This window comes from Mytilus trossulus, chromosome 1, assembly GCF_036588685.1.
Source record: "Mytilus trossulus isolate FHL-02 chromosome 1, PNRI_Mtr1.1.1.hap1, whole genome shotgun sequence".
Lineage (NCBI taxonomy): Eukaryota > Metazoa > Mollusca > Bivalvia > Mytilida > Mytilidae > Mytilus > Mytilus trossulus.
The window spans coordinates 100,774,536-100,801,124 of NC_086373.1; the positions used below are offsets into that span (position 1 = coordinate 100,774,536).

The 26,589-nt window shown below is 37.9% G+C and overlaps 1 protein-coding gene across 1 annotated transcript in view; it reads right to left on the bottom strand.

The window, feature by feature from the left end:
• Positions 1 to 26,589, bottom strand: part of LOC134693840 (uncharacterized) — a 39,676-nt gene that overhangs the window by 12,822 nt on the left and 265 nt on the right. The window contains exons 2-3 of the mRNA XM_063554777.1: positions 24,886 to 25,069; positions 24,204 to 24,394 (exon numbers count right to left, since the gene is read on the bottom strand). Of these exons, the coding sequence (XP_063410847.1) occupies positions 24,204 to 24,394; positions 24,886 to 25,069 (375 nt within the window). The remainder of the gene's footprint in view (positions 1 to 24,203; positions 24,395 to 24,885; positions 25,070 to 26,589) is intronic.

Sequence of the window (26,589 nt, forward strand, 5' to 3'; positions counted from 1 at the left end):
GAATAAATAAAAGACTTGCCATCTTCAGGCCATCACTGTAGGCCGTCAGAGAAAAGGCTACTGATGACAGGGACAATACAGTAGATACACCTACAATAAAAGACAGAATAAATTAATAAAGGACTTGCCATCTTCAGGACATCACTGTAGGCCGTCAGAGAAAAGGCTACTGATGTCAGGGACAATACAGTAGATACACCTACAATAAAAGACAGAATAAATTAATAAAGGACTTGCCATCTTCAGGGCATCACTGTAGGCCGTCAGAGAAAAGGCTACTGATGACAGGGACAATACAGTAGATACACCTAGAATATAAGACAGAATAAATTAATAAAGGACTTGCCATCTTCAGGCCATCACTGTAGGCTGTCAGAGAAAAGGCTACTGATGACAGGGACAATACAGTAGATACACCTACAATAAAAGACATAGAATAAATTAATAAAGGACTTGCCATCTTCAGGCCATCACTGTAGGCCGTCAGAGAAAAGGCTACTGATGTCAGGGACAATACAGTAGATACACCTAGAATAAAAGACAGAATAAATTAATAAAGGACTTGCCATCTTCAGGCCATCACTGTAGGCCGTCAGAGAAAAGGCTACTGATGACAGGGACAATACAGTAGATACACCTAGAATAAAAGACAGAATAAATTAATAAAGGACTTGCCATCTTCAGGCCATCACTGTAGGCCGTCAGAGAAAAGGCTACTGATGACAGGGACAATACAGTAGATACACCTAGAATAAAAGACAGAATAAATTAATAAAGGACTTGCCATCTTCAGGCCATCACTGTAGGCCGTCAGAGAAAAGGCTACTGATGACAGGGACAATACAGTAGATACACCTACAATAAAAGACAGAATAAATTATAGTCGCCGTCAGCTGAAATTCGTAGCGGTTATCAATTAAAATAATCTAAACTATCAACTACGTTCACTCGAGATATAGTTTTTCACATTCCATTCATAAATCGCAAAAAGAAAAACCACTACTGACCTACCTTTTAAGTGATTGCACTGTGATAATCCTGACCTTCACATTTTCCAAGACTATTTACAATGGTGGAATCCGCCATTGTTTTTTCCGGAAGTGTTCCCCTGGAGTTCAATTTCATAACATTTGCATAAAGCGCGGGAAACCGTATCACATCAATGAAAAGAACATTTCAGGAAACTGCGTAAATGACGAATTTCACATGTAAACAAATGATCCTCATAGAAACGAAGATGGCGGAATTACAATGGAAAACATTCTGGAAAATGTGAAGGTCAGGATTATTACAGTGCGATCACTTAAAAGGTAGGTCAGTAGTGGTTTTTCTTTTTGCGATTTATGAATGGAAGGAGAAAAACTATATCTCGAGAGAACGCGGTTGGTAGTTTAGATTATTTTTACCGATAACCGCTACGAATTTTAGCTGACGGCGACTATAATAAAGGACTTGCCATCTTCAGGCCATCACTGTAGGCCGTCAGAGAAAAGGCTACTGATGTCAGGGACAATACAGTAGATACACCTACAATAAAAGACAGAATAAATTAATAAAGGACTTGCCATCTTCAGGCCATCACTGTAGGCTGTCAGAGAAAAGGCTACTGATGACAGGGACAATACAGTAGATACACCTAGAATAAAAGACAGAATAAATTAATAAAGGACTTCCCATCTTCAGGCCATCACTGTAGGCCGTCAGAGAAAAGGCTACTGATGACAGGGACAATACAGTAGATACACCTACAATAAAAGACAGAATAAATTAATAAAGGACTTGCCATCTTCAGGCCATCACTGTAGGCTGTCAGAGAAAAGCTACTGATGTCAGGGACAATACAGTAGATACACCTAGAATAAAAGACAGAATAAATTAATAAAGGACTTGCCATCTTCAGGACATCACTGTAGGCCGTCAGAGAAAAGGCTACTGATGTCAGGGACAATACAGTAGATACACCTAGAATAAAAGACAGAATAAATTAATAAAGGACTTGCCATCTTCAGGCCATCACTGTAGGCTGTCAGAGAAAAGGCTACTGATGACAGGGACAATACAGTAGATACACCTAGAATATAAGACATAGAATAAATTTATAAAGGACTTGCCATCTTCAGGCCATCACTGTAGGCCGTCAGAGAAAAGGCTACTGATGACAGGGACAATACAGTAGATACACCTAGAATATAAGACATAGAATAAATTTATAAAGGACTTGCCATCTTCAGGCCATCACTGTAGGCCGTCAGAGAAAAGGCTACTGATGTCAGGGACAATACAGTAGATACACCTACAATAAAAGACAGAATAAATTTATAAAGGACTTGCCATCTTCAGGCCATCACTGTAGGCCGTCAGAGAAAAGGCTACTGATGACAGGGACAATACAGTAGATACACCTACAATAAAAGACAGAATAAATTTATAAAGGACTTCCCATCTTCAGGCCATCACTGTAGGCCGTCAGAGAAAAGGCTACTGATGTCAGGGACAATACAGTAGATACACCTAGAATAAAAGACAGAATAAATTAATAAAGGACTTGCCATCTTCAGGACATCACTGTAGGCGGTCAGAGAAAAGGCTACTGATGACAGGGACAATACAGTAGATACACCTACAATAAAAGACAGAATAAATTTATAAAGGACTTCCCATCTTCAGGGCATCACTGTAGGCCGTCAGAGAAAAGGCTACTGATGACAGGGACAATACAGTAGATACACCTAGAATATAAGACATAGAATAAATTAATAAAGGACTTGCCATCTTCAGGCCATCACTGTAGGCCGTCAGAGAAAAGGCTACTGATGACAGGGACAATACAGTAGATACACCTACAATAAAAGACATAGAATAAATTAATAAAGGACTTGCCATCTTCAGGACATCACTGTAGGCTGTCAGAGAAAAGGCTACTGATGTCAGGGACAATACAGTAGATACACCTACAATAAAAGACAGAATAAATTTATAAAGGACTTGCCATCTTCAGGCCATCACTGTAGGCCGTCAGAGAAAAGGCTACTGATGTCAGGGACAATACAGTAGATACACCTACAATATAAGACATAGAATAAATTAATAAAGGACTTGCCATCTTCAGGCCATCACTGTAGGCCGTCAGAGAAAAGGCTACTGATGTCAGGGACAATACAGTAGATACACCTACAATAAAAGACAGAATAAATTAATAAAGGACTTGCCATCTTCAGGACATCACTGTAGGCTGTCAGAGAAAAGGCTACTGATGTCAGGGACAATACAGTAGATACACCTACAATAAAAGACAGAATAAATTAATAAAAGACTTGCCATCTTCAGGGCATCACTGTAGGCCGTCAGAGAAAAGGCTACTGATGACAGGGACAATACAGTAGATACACCTAGAATAAAAGACAGAATAAATTAATAAAGGACTTGCCATCTTCAGGGCATCACTGTAGGCCGTCAGAGAAAAGGCTACTGATGTCAGGGACAATACAGTAGATACACCTAGAATAAAAGACAGAATAAATTAATAAAGGACTTGCCATCTTCAGGCCATCACTGTAGGCCGTCAGAGAAAAGGCTACTGATGTCAGGGACAATACAGTAGATACACCTAGAATAAAAGACAGAATAAATTAATAAAGGACTTGCCATCTTCAGGGCATCACTGTAGGCCGTCAGAGAAAAGGCTACTGATGACAGGGACAATACAGTAGATACACCTACAATAAAAGACAGAATAAATTAATAAAGGACTTGCCATCTTCAGGCCATCACTGTAGGCCGTCAGAGAAAAGGCTACTGATGTCAGGGACAATACAGTAGATACACCTACAATAAAAGACAGAATAAATTAATAAAGGACTTGCCATCTTCAGGACATCACTGTAGGCCGTCAGAGAAAAGGCTACTGATGACAGGGACAATACAGTAGATACACCTACAATAAAAGACAGAATAAATTTATAAAGGACTTGCCATCTTCAGGCCATCACTGTAGGCCGTCAGAGAAAAGGCTACTGATGACAGGGACAATACAGTAGATACACCTACAATAAAAGACAGAATAAATTAATAAAAGACTTGCCATCTTCAGGGCATCACTGTAGGCCGTCAGAGAAAAGGCTACTGATGTCAGGGACAATACAGTAGATACACCTAGAATAAAAGACAGAATAAATTAATAAAGGACTTCCCATCTTCAGGACATCACTGTAGGCCGTCAGAGAAAAGGCTACTGATGACAGGGACAATACAGTAGATACACCTACAATAAAAGACAGAATAAATTTATAAAGGACTTGCCATCTTCAGGGCATCACTGTAGGCTGTCAGAGAAAAGGCTACTGATGTCAGGGACAATACAGTAGATACACCTACAATAAAAGACAGAATAAATTAATAAAGGACTTGCCATCTTCAGGGCATCACTGTAGGCCGTCAGAGAAAAGGCTACTGATGACAGGGACAATACAGTAGATACACCTACAATATAAGACATAGAATAAATTAATAAAGGACTTGCCATCTTCAGGCCATCACTGTAGGCCGTCAGAGAAAAGGCTACTGATGTCAGGGACAATACAGTAGATACACCTACAATATAAGACATAGAATAAATTAATAAAGGACTTGCCATCTTCAGGCCATCACTGTAGGCCGTCAGAGAAAAGGCTACTGATGTCAGGGACAATACAGTAGATACACCTACAATAAAAGACAGAATAAATTAATAAAGGACTTGCCATCTTCAGGCCATCACTGTAGGCCGTCAGAGAAAAGGCTACTGATGTCAGGGACAATACAGTAGATACACCTACAATAAAAGACAGAATAAATTAATAAAGGACTTGCCATCTTCAGGCCATCACTGTAGGCCGTCAGAGAAAAGGCTACTGATGTCAGGGACAATACAGTAGATACACCTACAATAAAAGACAGAATAAATTAATAAAGGACTTGCCATCTTCAGGCCATCACTGTAGGCCGTCAGAGAAAAGGCTACTGATGACAGGGACAATACAGTAGATACACCTAGAATAAAAGACAGAATAAATTAATAAAGGACTTGCCATCTTCAGGCCATCACTGTAGGCCGTCAGAGAAAAGGCTACTGATGACAGGGACAATACAGTAGATACACCTAGAATAAAAGACAGAATAAATTAATAAAGGACTTCCCATCTTCAGGCCATCACTGTAGGCCGTCAGAGAAAAGGCTACTGATGTCAGGGACAATACAGTAGATACACCTACAATAAAAGACAGAATAAATTAATAAAGGACTTGCCATCTTCAGGCCATCACTGTAGGCCGTCAGAGAAAAGGCTACTGATGACAGGGACAATACAGTAGATACACCTAGAATAAAAGACAGAATAAATTAATAAAGGACTTGCCATCTTCAGGCCATCACTGTAGGCTGTCAGAGAAAAGGCTACTGATGACAGGGACAATACAGTAGATACACCTAGAATATAAGACATAGAATAAATTAATAAAGGACTTGCCATCTTCAGGCCATCACTGTAGGCCGTCAGAGAAAAGGCTACTGATGACAGGGACAATACAGTAGATACACCTAGAATAAAAGACAGAATAAATTAATAAAGGACTTGCCATCTTCAGGCCATCACTGTAGGCTGTCAGAGAAAAGGCTACTGATGTCAGGGACAATACAGTAGATACACCTAGAATATAAGACATAGAATAAATTAATAAAGGACTTCCCATCTTCAGGCCATCACTGTAGGCCGTCAGAGAAAAGGCTACTGATGTCAGGGACAATACAGTAGATACACCTACAATAAAAGACAGAATAAATTAATAAAGGACTTGCCATCTTCAGGGCATCACTGTAGGCCGTCAGAGAAAAGGCTACTGATGACAGGGACAATACAGTAGATACACCTACAATAAAAGACAGAATAAATTAATAAAGGACTTGCCATCTTCAGGCCATCACTGTAGGCCGTCAGAGAAAAGGCTACTGATGACAGGGACAATACAGTAGATACACCTAGAATATAAGACATAGAATAAATTTATAAAGGACTTGCCATCTTCAGGCCATCACTGTAGGCCGTCAGAGAAAAGGCTACTGATGACAGGGACAATACAGTAGATACACCTACAATAAAAGACAGAATAAATTAATAAAGGACTTGCCATCTTCAGGCCATCACTGTAGGCAGTCAGAGAAAAGGCTACTGATGTCAGGGACAATACAGTAGATACACCTAGAATAAAAGACAGAATAAATTAATAAAGGACTTGCCATCTTCAGGGCATCACTGTAGGCCGTCAGAGAAAAGGCTACTGATGACAGGGACAATACAGTAGATACACCTAGAATAAAAGACAGAATAAATTAATAAAGGACTTGCCATCTTCAGGGCATCACTGTAGGCCGTCAGAGAAAAGGCTACTGATGACAGGGACAATACAGTAGATACACCTACAATAAAAGACAGAATAAATTAATAAAGGACTTGCCATCTTCAGGGCATCACTGTAGGCCGTCAGAGAAAAGGCTACTGATGACAGGGACAATACAGTAGATACACCTACAATAAAAGACAGAATAAATTAATAAAGGACTTGCCATCTTCAGGCCATCACTGTAGGCCGTCAGAGAAAAGGCTACTGATGTCAGGGACAATACAGTAGATACACCTAGAATAAAAGACAGAATAAATTAATAAAGGACTTGCCATCTTCAGGGCATCACTGTAGGCCGTCAGAGAAAAGGCTACTGATGACAGGGACAATACAGTAGATACACCTACAATAAAAGACAGAATAAATTAATAAAGGACTTGCCATCTTCAGGCCATCACTGTAGGCCGTCAGAGAAAAGGCTACTGATGACAGGGACAATACAGTAGATACACCTAGAATATAAGACATAGAATAAATTTATAAAGGACTTGCCATCTTCAGGCCATCACTGTAGGCCGTCAGAGAAAAGGCTACTGATGACAGGGACAATACAGTAGATACACCTACAATAAAAGACAGAATAAATTAATAAAGGACTTGCCATCTTCAGGCCATCACTGTAGGCTGTCAGAGAAAAGGCTACTGATGTCAGGGACAATACAGTAGATACACCTACAATAAAAGACAGAATAAATTAATAAAGGACTTGCCATCTTCAGGCCATCACTGTAGGCAGTCAGAGAAAAGGCTACTGATGTCAGGGACAATACAGTAGATACACCTAGAATAAAAGACAGAATAAATTTATAAAGGACTTGCCATCTTCAGGCCATCACTGTAGGCTGTCAGAGAAAAGGCTACTGATGTCAGGGACAATACAGTAGATACACCTACAATAAAAGACAGAATAAATTAATAAAGGACTTGCCATCTTCAGGCCATCACTGTAGGCCGTCAGAGAAAAGGCTACTGATGACAGGGACAATACAGTAGATACACCTACAATAAAAGACATAGAATAAATTAATAAAGGACTTGCCATCTTCAGGGCATCACTGTAGGCCGTCAGAGAAAAGGCTACTGATGACAGGGACAATACAGTAGATACACCTAGAATATAAGACATAGAATAAATTAATAAAGGACTTGCCATCTTCAGGGCATCACTGTAGGCTGTCAGAGAAAAGGCTACTGATGACAGGGACAATACAGTAGATACACCTACAATAAAAGACAGAATAAATTAATAAAGGACTTGCCATCTTCAGGCCATCACTGTAGGCTGTCAGAGAAAAGGCTACTGATGTCAGGGACAATACAGTAGATACACCTAGAATATAAGACATAGAATAAATTAATAAAAGACTTGCCATCTTCAGGCCATCACTGTAGGCCGTCAGAGAAAAGGCTACTGATGTCAGGGACAATACAGTAGATACACCTAGAATAAAAGACAGAATAAATTAATAAAGGACTTGCCATCTTCAGGCCATCACTGTAGGCTGTCAGAGAAAAGGCTACTGATGTCAGGGACAATACAGTAGATACACCTACAATAAAAGACAGAATAAATTAATAAAGGACTTGCCATCTTCAGGCCATCACTGTAGGCCGTCAGAGAAAAGGCTACTGATGTCAGGGACAATACAGTAGATACACCTAGAATAAAAGACAGAATAAATTTATAAAGGACTTGCCATCTTCAGGACATCACTGTAGGCCGTCAGAGAAAAGGCTACTGATGACAGGGACAATACAGTAGATACACCTACAATAAAAGACAGAATAAATTAATAAAGGACTTGCCATCTTCAGGCCATCACTGTAGGCTGTCAGAGAAAAGGCTACTGATGTCAGGGACAATACAGTAGATACACCTACAATAAAAGACAGAATAAATTTATAAAGGACTTGCCATCTTCAGGCCATCACTGTAGGCTGTCAGAGAAAAGGCTACTGATGACAGGGACAATACAGTAGATACACCTACAATAAAAGACAGAATAAATTAATAAAGGACTTGCCATCTTCAGGCCATCACTGTAGGCCGTCAGAGAAAAGGCTACTGATGACAGGGACAATACAGTAGATACACCTAGAATATAAGACATAGAATAAATTAATAAAGGACTTCCCATCTTCAGGGCATCACTGTAGGCTGTCAGAGAAAAGGCTACTGATGACAGGGACAATACAGTAGATACACCTAGAATATAAGACATAGAATAAATTTATAAAGGACTTGCCATCTTCAGGGCATCACTGTAGGCCGTCAGAGAAAAGGCTACTGATGACAGGGACAATACAGTAGATACACCTACAATAAAAGACAGAATAAATTAATAAAGGACTTGCCATCTTCAGGCCATCACTGTAGGCTGTCAGAGAAAAGGCTACTGATGTCAGGGACAATACAGTAGATACACCTAGAATAAAAGACATAGAATAAATTTATAAAGGACTTGCCATCTTCAGGGCATCACTGTAGGCCGTCAGAGAAAAGGCTACTGATGACAGGGACAATACAGTAGATACACCTACAATAAAAGACAGAATAAATTAATAAAGGACTTGCCATCTTCAGGCCATCACTGTAGGCCGTCAGAGAAAAGGCTACTGATGACAGGGACAATACAGTAGATACACCTACAATAAAAGACAGAATAAATTAATAAAGGACTTGCCATCTTCAGGCCATCACTGTAGGCCGTCAGAGAAAAGGCTACTGATGTCAGGGACAACACAGTAGATACACCTACAATAAAAGACAGAATAAATTAATAAAGGACTTGCCATCTTCAGGCCATCACTGTAGGCCGTCAGAGAAAAGGCTACTGATGACAGGGACAATACAGTAGATACACCTACAATAAAAGACAGAATAAATTAATAAAGGACTTGCCATCTTCAGGCCATCACTGTAGGCCGTCAGAGAAAAGGCTACTGATGACAGGGACAATACAGTAGATACACCTACAATAAAAGACAGAATAAATTTATAAAGGACTTCCCATCTTCAGGCCATCACTGTAGGCCGTCAGAGAAAAGGCTACTGATGACAGGGACAATACAGTAGATACACCTACAATAAAAGACAGAATAAATTAATAAAGGACTTGCCATCTTCAGGCCATCACTGTAGGCCGTCAGAGAAAAGGCTACTGATGACAGGGACAATACAGTAGATACACCTACAATAAAAGACAGAATAAATTTATAAAGGACTTGCCATCTTCAGGCCATCACTGTAGGCCGTCAGAAAAAAGGCTACTGATGACAGGGACAATACAGTAGATACACCTACAATAAAAGACATAGAATAAATTTATAAAGGACTTCCCATCTTCAGGCCATCACTGTAGGCCGTCAGAGAAAAGGCTACTGATGACAGGGACAATACAGTAGATACACCTACAATAAAAGACATAGAATAAATTTATAAAGGACTTCCCATCTTCAGGCCATCACTGTAGGCCGTCAGAGAAAAGGCTACTGATGTCAGGGACAACACAGTGGATACACCTACAATAAAAGACAGAATAAATTAATAAAGGACTTGCCATCTTCAGGCCATCACTGTAGGCCGTCAGAGAAAAGGCTACTGATGTCAGGGACAATACAGTAGATACACCTAGAATAAAAGACAGAATAAATTAATAAAGGACTTGCCATCTTCAGGCCATCACTGTAGGCCGTCAGAGAAAAGGCTACTGATGACAGGGACAATACAGTAGATACACCTACAATAAAAGACAGAATAAATTAATAAAGGACTTGCCATCTTCAGGACATCACTGTAGGCCGTCAGAGAAAAGGCTACTGATGACAGGGACAATACAGTAGATACACCTACAATAAAAGACAGAATAAATTAATAAAGGACTTGCCATCTTCAGGCCATCACTGTAGGCCGTCAGAGAAAAGGCTACTGATGTCAGGGACAATACAGTAGATACACCTACAATAAAAGACAGAATAAATTTATAAAGGACTTGCCATCTTCAGGCCATCACTGTAGGCTGTCAGAGAAAAGGCTACTGATGTCAGGGACAATACAGTAGATACACCTAGAATAAAAGACAGAATAAATTAATAAAGGACTTGCCATCTTCAGGCCATCACTGTAGGTCGTCAGAGAAAAGGCTACTGATGACAGGGACAATACAGTAGATACACCTAGAATATAAGACATAGAATAAATTAATAAAGGACTTGCCATCTTCAGGCCATCACTGTAGGCCGTCAGAGAAAAGGCTACTGATGACAGGGACAATACAGTAGATACACCTACAATAAAAGACAGAATAAATTAATAAAGGACTTGCCATCTTCAGGCCATCACTGTAGGCCGTCAGAGAAAAGGCTACTGATGTCAGGGACAATACAGTAGATACACCTACAATAAAAGACAGAATAAATTAATAAAGGACTTGCCATCTTCAGGCCATCACTGTAGGCTGTCAGAGAAAAGGCTACTGATGACAGGGACAATACAGTAGATACACCTAGAATAAAAGACAGAATAAATTAATAAAGGACTTGCCATCTTCAGGGCATCACTGTAGGCCGTCAGAGAAAAGGCTACTGATGACAGGGACAATACAGTAGATACACCTACAATAAAAGACAGAATAAATTAATAAAGGACTTGCCATCTTCAGGCCATCACTGTAGGCCGTCAGAGAAAAGGCTACTGATGACAGGGACAATACAGTAGATACACCTAGAATAAAAGACAGAATAAATTAATAAAGGACTTGCCATCTTCAGGCCATCACTGTAGGCCGTCAGAGAAAAGGCTACTGATGACAGGGACAATACAGTAGATACACCTACAATAAAAGACAGAATAAATTAATAAAGGACTTGCCATCTTCAGGGCATCACTGTAGGCCGTCAGAGAAAAGGCTACTGATGACAGGGACAATACAGTAGATACACCTAGAATATAAGACATAGAATAAATTAATAAAGGACTTGCCATCTTCAGGCCATCACTGTAGGCCGTCAGAGAAAAGGCTACTGATGACAGGGACAATACAGTAGATACACCTAGAATAAAAGACAGAATAAATTAATAAAGGACTTGCCATCTTCAGGCCATCACTGTAGGCTGTCAGAGAAAAGGCTACTGATGACAGGGACAATACAGTAGATACACCTACAATAAAAGACAGAATAAATTTATAAAGGACTTCCCATCTTCAGGCCATCACTGTAGGCCGTCAGAGAAAAGGCTACTGATGACAGGGACAATACAGTAGATACACCTACAATAAAAGACAGAATAAATTTATAAAGGACTTCCCATCTTCAGGCCATCACTGTAGGCCGTCAGAGAAAAGGCTACTGATGACAGGGACAATACAGTAGATACACCTAGAATATAAGACATAGAATAAATTAATAAAAGACTTGCCATCTTCAGGCCATCACTGTAGGCCGTCAGAGAAAAGGCTACTGATGACAGGGACAATACAGTAGATACACCTACAATAAAAGACAGAATAAATTAATAAAAGACTTGCCATCTTCAGGCCATCACTGTAGGCCGTCAGAGAAAAGGCTACTGATGACAGGGACAATACAGTAGATACACCTACAATAAAAGACATAGAATAAATTAATAAAGGACTTGCCATCTTCAGGCCATCACTGTAGGCCGTCAGAGAAAAGGCTACTGATGACAGGGACAATACAGTAGATACACCTACAATAAAAGACAGAATAAATTAATAAAGGACTTGCCATCTTCAGGCCATCACTGTAGGCCGTCAGAGAAAAGGCTACTGATGACAGGGACAATACAGTAGATACACCTACAATAAAAGACAGAATAAATTTATAAAGGACTTCCCATCTTCAGGCCATCACTGTAGGCCGTCAGAGAAAAGGCTACTGATGACAGGGACAATACAGTAGATACACCTACAATAAAAGACAGAATAAATTTATAAAGGACTTCCCATCTTCAGGCCATCACTGTAGGCCGTCAGAGAAAAGGCTACTGATGACAGGGACAATACAGTAGATACACCTAGAATATAAGACATAGAATAAATTAATAAAAGACTTGCCATCTTCAGGCCATCACTGTAGGCCGTCAGAGAAAAGGCTACTGATGACAGGGACAATACAGTAGATACACCTACAATAAAAGACAGAATAAATTAATAAAGGACTTGCCATCTTCAGGGCATCACTGTAGGCCGTCAGAGAAAAGGCTACTGATGTCAGGGACAATACAGTAGATACACCTAGAATAAAAGACAGAATAAATTAATAAAGGACTTGCCATCTTCAGGCCATCACTGTAGGCCGTCAGAGAAAAGGCTACTGATGACAGGGACAATACAGTAGATACACCTAGAATATAAGACATAGAATAAATTAATAAAAGACTTGCCATCTTCAGGCCATCACTGTAGGCCGTCAGAGAAAAGGCTACTGATGACAGGGACAATACAGTAGATACACCTACAATAAAAGACAGAATAAATTAATAAAGGACTTGCCATCTTCAGGGCATCACTGTAGGCCGTCAGAGAAAAGGCTACTGATGTCAGGGACAATACAGTAGATACACCTAGAATAAAAGACAGAATAAATTAATAAAGGACTTGCCATCTTCAGGCCATCACTGTAGGCCGTCAGAGAAAAGGCTACTGATGTCAGGGACAATACAGTAGATACACCTACAATAAAAGACAGAATAAATTAATAAAGGACTTGCCATCTTCAGGGCATCACTGTAGGCCGTCAGAGAAAAGGCTACTGATGTCAGGGACAATACAGTAGATACACCTAGAATAAAAGACAGAATAAATTTATAAAGGACTTGCCATCTTCAGGCCATCACTGTAGGCCGTCAGAGAAAAGGCTACTGATGTCAGGGACAATACAGTAGATACACCTAGAATAAAAGACAGAATAAATTAATAAAGGACTTGCCATCTTCAGGCCATCACTGTAGGCTGTCAGAGAAAAGGCTACTGATGACAGGGACAATACAGTAGATACACCTACAATAAAAGACAGAATAAATTAATAAAGGACTTGCCATCTTCAGGCCATCACTGTAGGCTGTCAGAGAAAAGGCTACTGATGACAGGGACAATACAGTAGATACACCTACAATAAAAGACAGAATAAATTAATAAAGGACTTGCCATCTTCAGGACATCACTGTAGGCCGTCAGAGAAAAGGCTACTGATGTCAGGGACAATACAGTAGATACACCTACAATAAAAGACAGAATAAATTAATAAAGGACTTGCCATCTTCAGGCCATCACTGTAGGCCGTCAGAGAAAAGGCTACTGATGACAGGGACAATACAGTAGATACACCTACAATAAAAGACATAATAAATTTATAAAGGACTTGCCATCTTCAGGCCATCACTGTAGGCCGTCAGAGAAAAGGCTACTGATGACAGGGACAATACAGTAGATACACCTACAATAAAAGACAGAATAAATTAATAAAGGACTTGCCATCTTCAGGGCATCACTGTAGGCCGTCAGAGAAAAGGCTACTGATGTCAGGGACAATACAGTAGATACACCTACAATAAAAGACAGAATAAATTAATAAAGGACTTGCCATCTTCAGGCCATCACTGTAGGCCGTCAGAGAAAAGGCTACTGATGTCAGGGACGATACAGTAGATACACCTAGAATAAAAGACAGAATAAATTAATAAAGGACTTGCCATCTTCAGGCCATCACTGTAGGCCGTCAGAGAAAAGGCTACTGATGTCAGGGACAATACAGTAGATACACCTAGAATAAAAGACAGAATAAATTTATAAAGGACTTGCCATCTTCAGGCCATCACTGTAGGCCGTCAGAGAAAAGGCTACTGATGTCAGGGACAATACAGTAGATACACCTAGAATAAAAGACAGAATAAATTAATAAAGGACTTGCCATCTTCAGGCCATCACTGTAGGCCGTCAGAGAAAAGGCTACTGATGACAGGGACAATACAGTAGATACACCTAGAATAAAAGACAGAATAAATTAATAAAGGACTTGCCATCTTCAGGCCATCACTGTAGGCCGTCAGAGAAAAGGCTACTGATGACAGGGACAATACAGTAGATACACCTACAATAAAAGACAGAATAAATTTATAAAGGACTTGCCATCTTCAGGCCATCACTGTAGGCCGTCAGAGAAAAGGCTACTGATGTCAGGGACAATACAGTAGATACACCTACAATAAAAGACAGAATAAATTAATAAAGGACTTCCCATCTTCAGGGCATCACTGTAGGCCGTCAGAGAAAAGGCTACTGATGACAGGGACAATACAGTAGATACACCTAGAATAAAAGACAGAATAAATTTATAAAGGACTTGCCATCTTCAGGCCATCACTGTAGGCCGTCAGAGAAAAGGCTACTGATGTCAGGGACAATACAGTAGATACACCTAGAATATAAGACAGAATAAATTAATAAAGGACTTGCCATCTTCAGGCCATCACTGTAGGCCGTCAGAGAAAAGGCTACTGATGTCAGGGACAATACAGTAGATACACCTACAATAAAAGACAGAATAAATTAATAAAGGACTTGCCATCTTCAGGCCATCACTGTAGGCCGTCAGAGAAAAGGCTACTGATGACAGGGACAATACAGTAGATACACCTACAATAAAAGACAGAATAAATTTATAAAGGACTTCCCATCTTCAGGCCATCACTGTAGGCTGTCAGAGAAAAGGCTACTGATGTCAGGGACAATACAGTAGATACACCTACAATAAAAGACAGAATAAATTTATAAAGGACTTCCCATCTTCAGGCCATCACTGTAGGCCGTCAGAGAAAAGGCTACTGATGTCAGGGACAATACAGTAGATACACCTACAATAAAAGACAGAATAAATTAATAAAGGACTTGCCATCTTCAGGCCATCACTGTAGGCCGTCAGAGAAAAGGCTACTGATGACAGGGACAATACAGTAGATACACCTACAATAAAAGACAGAATAAATTAATAAAGGACTTGCCATCTTCAGGGCATCACTGTAGGCCGTCAGAGAAAAGGCTACTGATGTCAGGGACAATACAGTAGATACACCTACAATAAAAGACAGAATAAATTAATAAAGGACTTGCCATCTTCAGGCCATCACTGTAGGCCGTCAGAGAAAAGGCTACTGATGTCAGGGACAATACAGTAGATACACCTACAATAAAAGACAGAATAAATTAATAAAGGACTTGCCATCTTCAGGCCATCACTGTAGGCCGTCAGAGAAAAGGCTACTGATGACAGGGACAATACAGTAGATACACCTAGAATAAAAGACAGAATAAATTAATAAAGGACTTGCCATCTTCAGGCCATCACTGTAGGCTGTCAGAGAAAAGGCTACTGATGACAGGGACAATACAGTAGATACACCTAGAATATAAGACATAGAATAAATTAATAAAGGACTTGCCATCTTCAGGGCATCACTGTAGGCCGTCAGAGAAAAGGCTACTGATGACAGGGACAATACAGTAGATACACCTACAATAAAAGGCATAGAAGGAATAAATAAAAGACTTGCCATCTTCAGGCCATCACTGTAGGCCGTCAGAGAAAAGGCTACTGATGACAGGGACAATACAGTAGATACACCTAGAATATAAGACATAGAATAAATTAATAAAGGACTTGCCATCTTCAGGCCATCACTGTAGGCTGTCAGAGAAAAGGCTACTGATGACAGGGACAATACAGTAGATACACCTAGAATATAAGACATAGAATAAATTAATAAAGGACTTCCCATCTTCAGGACATCACTGTAGGCCGTCAGAGAAAAGGCTACTGATGTCAGGGACAATACAGTAGATACACCTACAATAAAAGACAGAATAAATTTATAAAGGACTTGCCATCTTCAGGGCATCACTGTAGGCCGTCAGAGAAAAGGCTACTGATGTCAGGGACAATACAGTAGATACACCTAGAATAAAAGACAGAATAAATTAATAAAGGACTTGCCATCTTCAGGCCATCACTGTAGGCTGTCAGAGAAAAGGCTACTGATGTCAGGGACAATACAGTAGATACACCTAGAATAAAAGACAGAATAAATTAATAAAGGACTTGCCATCTTCAGGGCATCACTGTAGGCCGTCAGAGAAAAGGCTACTGATGTCAGGGACAATACAGTAGATACACCTACAATAAAAGACAGAATAAATTAATAAAAGACTTGCCATCTTCAGGCCATCACTGTAGGCCGTCAGAGAAAAGGCTACTGATGTCAGGGACAATACAGTAGATACACCTAGAATAAAAGACAGAATAAATTTATAAAGGACTTGCCATCTTCAGGACATCACTGTAGGCCGTCAGAGAAAAGGCTACTGATGTCAGGGACAATACAGTAGATACACCTAGAATAAAAGACAGAATAAATTAATAAAGGACTTGCCATCTTCAGGCCATCACTGTAGGCTGTCAGAGAAAAGGCTACTGATGTCAGGGACAATACAGTAGATACACCTAGAATAAAAGACAGAATAAATTAATAAAGGACTTGCCATCTTCAGGGCATCACTGTAGGCCGTCAGAGAAAAGGCTACTGATGTCAGGGACAATACAGTAGATACACCTACAATAAAAGACAGAATAAATTAATAAAAGACTTGCCATCTTCAGGCCATCACTGTAGGCCGTCAGAGAAAAGGCTACTGATGTCAGGGACAATACAGTAGATACACCTAGAATAAAAGACAGAATAAATTTATAAAGGACTTGCCATCTTCAGGACATCACTGTAGGCCGTCAGAGAAAAGGCTACTGATGTCAGGGACAATACAGTAGATACACCTAGAATAAAAGACAGAATAAATTAATAAAGGACTTGCCATCTTCAGGCCATCACTGTAGGCCGTCAGAGAAAAGGCTACTGATGTCAGGGACAATACAGTAGATACACCTAGAATAAAAGACAGAATAAATTTATAAAGGACTTGCCATCTTCAGGACATCACTGTAGGCCGTCAGAGAAAAGGCTACTGATGTCAGGGACAATACAGTAGATACACCTAGAATAAAAGACAGAATAAATTAATAAAGGACTTGCCATCTTCAGGACATCACTGTAGGCCGTCAGAGAAAAGGCTACTGATGACAGGGACAATACAGTAGATACACCTAGAATAAAAGACAGAATAAATTAATAAAGGACTTGCCATCTTCAGGCCATCACTGTAGGCTGTCAGAGAAAAGGCTACTGATGTCAGGGACAATACAGTAGATACACCTAGAATAAAAGACAGAATAAATTAATAAAGGACTTGCCATCTTCAGGGCATCACTGTAGGCTGTCAGAGAAAAGGCTACTGAAAAAAATATCAAGAAATTAAGGATGACTAAATGTATGTACAAGATGAAACTCACCTTTTTATAAATAGATATAGGAAGATGTGGTGTGAGTGCCAATGAGACAACTCTCCATCCAAATAACAATTTATAAAGTAAACCATTATAGGTTAAAGTACGGCCTTGCTCTGTTTGCGCATGCGCTAGAAGATGGCTGTTTTTTTCTGAAGCTCCGAGATAGAGACTTATAATTTGTGAAAGTTTCCCTGTTTTTGGCATCTTTCAAAGATAATACACAGCCATGAGTGACCTTACATCTACATACACGTTTTAAAAACAATTTTCCTACAACAACATTATTTTTTGATTGAGTTGTGGCCTTTTTACTAATCTCCACGTGGTAAACTCAGCATCCAATATGGCGCCCAAAGTGAAAGATATTTGTAACAATTGTAATAAGGATGTGGTATCTAATGACAGAGCCTTATCATGTTCTATTTGCGATAAATGGTTCCACATTAAGTGTGAAAGGGTTCCTGTCGCAGATTATGACTTCTTACAAAAATCAGATGATAGTATCCAGTGGGTTTGCAAGGGTTGCAAAGGGGCTTCCCAGAAAATTTGTAAGATGTTGACTTTAATGCACACAAGACAAGATAAGATAGAAACAGAAGTTGTTGGTCTAGCAAATAGTCTGAAAAATTGTAATGAAAGGATAAATTCAGTGGATAAAAATTTATCCCAGCTTAATGAAAACTTACCCAAGATGGTGTCACAACAAATAAGTCAGATTATTGATGACAAGTCAGAGGAAGAGAAAAGAGAAGCAAATGTTATTATATTTGGTATTCCTGAAACTGAGGAGGGGGACTCTAAAATGAAAGATACTGAATTTATTCAGGGGCTATGTAGTGATTCTTTAGGGATTGACAATATTGTTATTGACGAGATTACACGTTTAGGTGCAAAGCCTAAGAAAGGCTCAGGGAAATTCAGGCTTACTAGGTTAGTTGTTAAGGATAATACCTCTAGGAACAATCTATTCCGTAATGCTTATAAGTTGAAAGACACCAAGATAGGTGCTCACAAGAAAATTGGCATAGGCAGAGACCTCACAAAAAAACAGAGAGAAATTAATAATGCTCTACGTATTGAACTGGGTCAAATGAAAAAGGATTTTCCACATAGGAGTTGGGCCATTCGTAGAGAGAAGATAGTTGAATTGCCAAAATCGGGGATTCCTCCATGGGCCCCCGATACATAATGATAACAATGATTATTCAGATACTTCAAATGTAAATATGTTAACAGTTAATGTTGATAATTTTGTTCCAGTTAATAGTTATGTTAAAGTTACAGTTAATGACAGTACAAATGAGTTAAATATGTCGCAAGGTATTTCCAATACCCAACCAGTTAAGGAGGATAAGAAATTTACTCCGAAGGACAATTTGAAGTCGTTGAGAGTTTTGTTTTCAAATGTTGACACCCTGTCAAATAAGCGTTCAGAGTTTGAGGCACTTTTATCAATTGAAAAGCCACATATAATAGGTTTATGCGAAATATATCCTAAGAACTCTATGGATAAATCTATATCATCCATGCTAAATCTAGCTGATTATGAAAAGTATTTACCGGACAAAGTGGGGGATAGAGGTGTAGTTATTTATATTCACAAGTCTTTGACTGCTTTTAAAGTTGACATTTTATCGGAATCTGCTTTTAATGAATCGGTGTGGTGTGAAGTTAAATTAGAAGGAACTGATAAACTGTTATTGGGCTGTATTTATAGGAGTCCGTCGTCTGTATCCTGTAATAATAAGAAATTAAATGATTTAATATGTCATGCTCGTAACTTAAAGTACAGCCATTATTTAATTATGGGAGACTTTAACTACCCTGAAATCAAATGGGTTGATAATGAAGTATCAAGTGGTATTAACACAGATCCTTTTAAATTTTATGAGTGTATGCAAAACAATTTCCTATTTCAACATATATGTACACCGACACGTTTTCGTACTGGTCAAAATGCCAATTTACTTGATTTGGTTTTCACGAATGAAGAAAATATGATATCCAAAGACTCTATACAAATGGATTCGCCAGTTGGGAAGAGTGACCATTGCATGATAACTTTCGATTTTTGTTGCTATTTGAATAATGAGAATACTTCTGGCGATCGTTTTTCATATTTTAGAGGTAACTATGAGATTTTTAATGAGACTCTAAACGACATTGACTGGGATGTTCTGCTAAATAATAAAAGCATTAATGAAATGTGGAAATGTTTCTCTACTGTTATGTCCGATAACATTGATAGATTTATTCCGAAGAAGAAAAATGACCGTAAATTTATAAGCCCACCTTTGTGGATGGATAGAGCTACTAAGTCTGCAATTGTCAAGAAACGTAAATCATGGAAAAAATATAAATATTCAAGAAATAATTTGTCATATATCAAATATGTGAAGGATCGCAATGAATGTACAAATACTGTTAAAAATGCCAAACTTAGTTTTGAACAAAAAGTGGCCTTAGAATCAAAGACTAATGTAAAGTCGTTTTGGAATTATGTTAACAGTAAACTCAAGACTAGATCAGGAATAGGTACGCTTGAGAAACCGGATGGTACTTTAGCATCCAGTACTGCTGACAAAGTTGAAGTTTTAAATCAGTTTTTTACTAGTGTTTTTACTCAAACGGAGGACTTGAAAGATTATGATACTAATTCAGTGTCGAACAATTATTTAAATGATATTAATATTTGTCAGGAAGATGTGATAAAGAAACTTAATAAATTAAAGACAGATAAATCTGCAGGACCTGATGGTCTCCATCCGAAAGTTTTATATGAAGTTAGACATGCAATTTGTTATCCATTGTTTCTAATTTTTAATAAGTCTATCAAAGAGGGGAAAGTTCCAGACGATTGGAAAAATGCCATAGTATCACCGATATTTAAGAAAGGGAAAAAACTAAAACCTGGTAATTATAGACCTGTAAGCTTAACATCAGTGGTATGTAAGATATGTGAATCCATTATTAGAGACAATATTATGAAGTTTATTCTTACAAACAATCTTTTTACTAGTAGTCAATATGGCTTCCGTCCTGGTAGATCATGTGTTACTCAACTCCTAGAGGTTCTGGATGAGTGGTCAGAATTAATTGATAGTGGTTTTCCACTGGACTCGATTTTCCTTGATTTTTCCAAGGCGTTTGATACTGTACCGCATCAGCGTTTATTTTTGAAACTTGAAAAACTTGGAATAAAGGGATGCATTTTAAATTGGATAAAAAGTTTTCTATCTGGGCGTAAGCAATGTGTTCGTATAAATAACACAACATCAACATGGTCAGACGTTGTGAGCGGTGTACCTCAGGGAAGTGTTTTAGGACCAGTTCTTTTCTTAACATTTATAAATGATCTTCCTGATGTAGTAGAGGGCATAGTGAAAATTTTTGCTGATGATTGTAAAGTTTATTCTAAAGTCTCGTCAGATTATGAGCAAAGTAAGTTACAGGAAAATTTGGACAGATTATGTGAATGGTCAGATATGTGGAAATTAAAATTTAATGCTGCTAAATGTAAAGTATTGCATATTAATCCTGACAATGACCTGCAATATCGTTATACCATGTTGGATGAATCTGGAAATTTTATTGCATTATCTACAGTGAATGAAGAAAAGGATCTTGGAGTAACTTTCGAGTCTAATTTGAAATTTGAAAAACATATAAGTGATATTTATAACAAAGCGCAGAGAGTGTTGTCTCTTATTCATCATTCTTTTGATTACATGGATCAAGATATGTTTCTTACTATTTATAAATCAATAGTGCGTCCGCTGCTTGAATATGCGACATGCGTCTGGTCACCGTATCTTAAAAAAGACATCCGTAAACTGGAATCTGTACAAAGGAGGGCCACAAAACTGGTGAAAAATATTTGTCATCTTAATTATGAAGACAGGCTACGTTCTTTGGGTTTGCCAACTTTGGAATATCGTAGGGATAGGAATGACATGATACAAGTCTACAAATCGTTGCATGGTATAGATGACATCGACTGGATGAAGCTATTTACTTTAGCACCATCTAATAATACTAGAGGTCACTCATTAAAACTGTTTAAAAAACAGTGTAAGACCACACATAGACTAAATACTTTTTCAATTAGAGTAGTGGATCAGTGGAATAACCTGTCTGATTTAACAGTGACGGCAAAGACTCTAAATAATTTTAAGTCCGCACTAAATGGCGAAAACTGGAACCCTTATAAATTCATATGTTCGTGTTAATTAAGTGTTCAGCTGCGCACACCCAAATAAGTGTTTTTTACTATAAGTTTAATATATATTATATATATATATATTAATTATGAGAAGAGAAATGCATATACGACAATCCAAGATGAGGGGTCAGTAGAAGCCTTTGGCTTATTTAACGACCCGAAGATAAAGGTATAAAGGTATAAAGGTATAAAGGTATGACAGGGACAATACAGTAGATACACCTAGAATATAAGACATAGAATAAATTAATAAAGGACTTGCCATCTTCAGGGCATCACTGTAGGCTGTCAGAGAAAAGGCTACTGATGACAGGGACAATACAGTAGATACACCTAGAATATAAGACATAGAATAAATTAATAAAGGACTTGCCATCTTCAGGCCATCACTGTAGGCTGTCAGAGAAAAGGCTACTGATGACAGGGACAATACAGTAGATACACCTAGAATATAAGACATAGAATAAATTAATAAAGGACTTGCCATCTTCAGGGCATCACTGTAGGCCGTCAGAGAAAAGGCTACTGATGACAGGGACAATACAGTAGATACACCTACAATAAAAGGCATAGAAGGAATAAATAAAAGACTTGCCATCTTCAGGCCATCACTGTAGGCCGTCAGAGAAAAGGCTACTGATGACAGGGACAATACAGTAGATACACCTAGAATAAAAGACAGAATAAATTTATAAAGGACTTGCCATCTTCAGGCCATCACTGTAGGCCGTCAGAGAAAAGGCTACTGATGACAGGGACAATACAGTAGATACACCTACAATAAAAGACAGAATAAATTAATAAAAGACTTGCCATCTTCAGGACATCACTGTAGGCCGTCAGAGAAAAGGCTACTGATGTCAGGGACAACACAGTAGATACACCTACAATAAAAGACAGAATAAATTAATAAAGGACTTGCCATCTTCAGGGCATCACTGTAGGCCGTCAGAGAAAAGGCTACTGATGACAGGGACAATACAGTAGATACACCTACAATAAAAGACATAGAATAAATTAATAAAGGACTTGCCATCTTCAGGCCATCACTGTAGGCCGTCAGAGAAAAGGCTACTGATGACAGGGACAATACAGTAGATACACCTACAATAAAAGACAGAATAAATTTATAAAGGACTTGCCATCTTCAGGCCATCACTGTAGGCCGTCAGAGAAAAGGCTACTGATGACAGGGACAATACAGTAGATACACCTACAATAAAAGACAGAATAAATTTATAAAGGACTTCCCATCTTCAGGCCATCACTGTAGGCTGTCAGAGAAAAGGCTACTGATGTCAGGGACAACACAGTGGATACACCTACAATAAAAGGCATAGAAGGAATTAATAAAAGACTTGCCATCTTCAGGGCATCACTAGGCTGTCAGAGAAAAGGCTACTGATGTCAGGGACAACACAGTAGATACACCTACAATAAAAGGCATAGAATAAATTAATAGATACACTTAGAATAAAAGGCATCTATATTTACACACTTGTCCTTTAGCAAGTTTAACTCTGTAAAGGAAAAATTTATTCATTGAATATAAGCAAATAATACAAAATCATTTAATCTAAATGCAATGAATTATTATTCAGAATAGGTCTACCTTTGGCATGCTTAAACTTAGATGCTGTACTGGCCTTGGTAGTGTATGCAGTGGCGGATCCAGAGGGGGGGTTCCGGGGGTGCGCACCCCCCCTTTATTTTTGCCGATCAATGCATTTGTATCGGGTAAATGTTTTGCACCCCCCCTTTGCCCTGGGTTAGCACCCCCCCTTTCGAAAATTCCTGCATCCACCCCTGGTATGTACATGCTTCATGTTGTGCTTGTGCAAAATTCTGGATGATGGACAGTTTTCATTTTACATGTGTGATTTTGAAAATTGAATGGTATGCTGTATTTGAATCCAAATATTGTCTACCTCTTTTTAACTGCATTGATTGTTTTATGATAAGAGCTTAGTGTAATTTAGATAATGCCCTATACATGTATTGTAAATAAATAAATAAAAATTAAAAATACTCAAGCTACATACATGACATATTCAATGACAAACTACAGGGAAAATGAATAAAATTACATTTTCAAAACCTAAACAACTATCTATCTTAAAGAGTTGTTTACCTATGAGCCAATTGTAATGACTGAACTTTAACATAATATAGAGCTGTAATACAAGTTGTGGTGCTGATTCAGTAAAGGCTTCAATAAGTCGTAGTAGTGATACATCCACATTGGCCCTCAAAGCAGCATCAAGATCATCTTTCTGTTTGGTTTTTCTGGATATATATCCCAAACGTAGTACTTCAATATACCTGAAAAGAATATATAAATACATTTTTATGGTTGTTGTTTGTTGCAGTACATATGTATATATCATATTTGTTTATCATTTTTAGTTTTGGACATATATCTTGCAGTTTGTTTTCTTATTTGAATTCAATTGATTTATGTGCTAAGATATTTTCCCCCTGTCAATTAACTGTGCAATGGTGCTCGGAATACTACATATGGTAAGAAGATTTTCCATGTCAAAATTTTGTCTGTAATTACCTCAACATGGTAAATTCAGAATTTATTGCAATGTTTTTATTATTGCAAAAAAATGCAACAGGTTTATAATCACATTAATTTAAACTTGCATATTTTATTTTTTTTTAAATAGGAATTGAATATGATTTTTTTCAATATCGCAAATATTAAAATCGCATTTTAGTCTTAAATTACAAAATTGCAAAAACAATTTAAATATAACAAATATATTCTGAATTTACAGTACATGCAGTATAAACAAAAGCTGACTCACCTGTGCAATGGTGCTAGGAAAACTACATGTGGTAAGAAATTTTTCCATGTGAGGGTTTTGTCTGTAATGTGCCAGCGGAAGCTGAACAATAACATGGAAACTGATGAAAGAGCAAGAAATGCCATACTTAGCGACCCCCATACATAATGTCCATCCAAGTAGAAAACTACTATTATAAAGATATCTGCAATAAATAAAACCAGAATTAACACATTATAATTTAAAATTCATTAACAAAGATCAACCTTAATACAATGTAACCATTAGTAACAATTTTAAAACAGATAGTTTATTCTAAAAGTTCCAAACGCATACATATAAAAATATGAAATATTACAACATGTTTTTTATCAAGACATTAGTGTTCGTGGCTCACATTGTATTTTGATAAAAAAAAAAAAAACAGTTTGTATTTTTTGGGAAAAGGTTCTGGAGGAATCCACTTTAAATTGTTTGTCTTAATGGTAATGGTAATGGTGCTCAAAAATAGCAATAGGGTCAGTGGAAAAACATTATGATACTTTTTTTTAAGCCAGAAAACTAGATACAGAATGTTTTAATTAGACATGACATATATGTACTTTTTAAGCCAGAAAACTAGACATGCTAGATACAGAATGTTTTAATTAGACATGACATCTATGTACTTTTTTTAAGCCGGAAAACTAGATGCAGAATGTTTTAATTAGACAAGACATCTAGAGGGTTCAATTTTAATCCTTTTTGTCGAGCCATTGACTTTTGTCGAAACAGCCAGACCTACAAAAATGTAGCGATCCTAAATTCCGTCGTCAGCATCACAAATATTCACTAGACATGCTAGATGTGGTTTAAAGTGTTTGAAATTCAATTTTAATAACTTTCTTACGCTATCTAGGATTTCTGCCAAACTTGGACAGAAGCTTGTTCATGATCATAAGATGGTATTCAGAGGTAAATTTTGTAAAAAAAAAATCCTTTTTATTCCGTGTGATTCGTCAAAATATCTTATCGTTATTCGAATGGTCTCTAATAATAATTGTTACCATCATTTTTGGAAAAAAAATAACATCATTAATTTGATTTGTCAAACATGGTCAAAATCAGTCGATGTTTTTATCGTCATAAAGAAAGTGTACATTTTATCGTCTAAAAGAAAGTACATTTTATCATCATACACCAAAAATTACTGTTAACGTCATTTGACAAGAATTTTTACTGGTATTTGTCATGAAGGTACCCCCATACACCTTATCACTATTTGTCGGCCATTACTGGATATCACACAGGTTCCTGAAAAATTCTGACGTCATAAAACAAAATATCTGACGCCACAATGGAAAAGTGATTGTTGTATGCGTCAAAAGGTCGAGCGGCCGGGTCGGCCAACCAAGTAGGCTAATAGTGATAAGGTGTATTACGACCCTCATATATGTTTTAGTGCAGATATATAATATGCCAGTTCATCGGTATGCGTTATATATGTACATTGACGTCATAGTGTTAATGATATAGCAGAATTTTTACACAATGTATAACACATACCAGTAGACTGGCATATATAATTTCAAGCTAGAAACATCTATGATACGTGCCCCTGTGGTGCAACCAGCGCATATTTCCAAACAGAGATTTTGTGTACATCGATCAAAAAATAAGACTGTTCAAAGGATGATTTAGAAGGGCGGTAAAAAACATGTTAAAGATGCAGCTAAATTTGAGAAA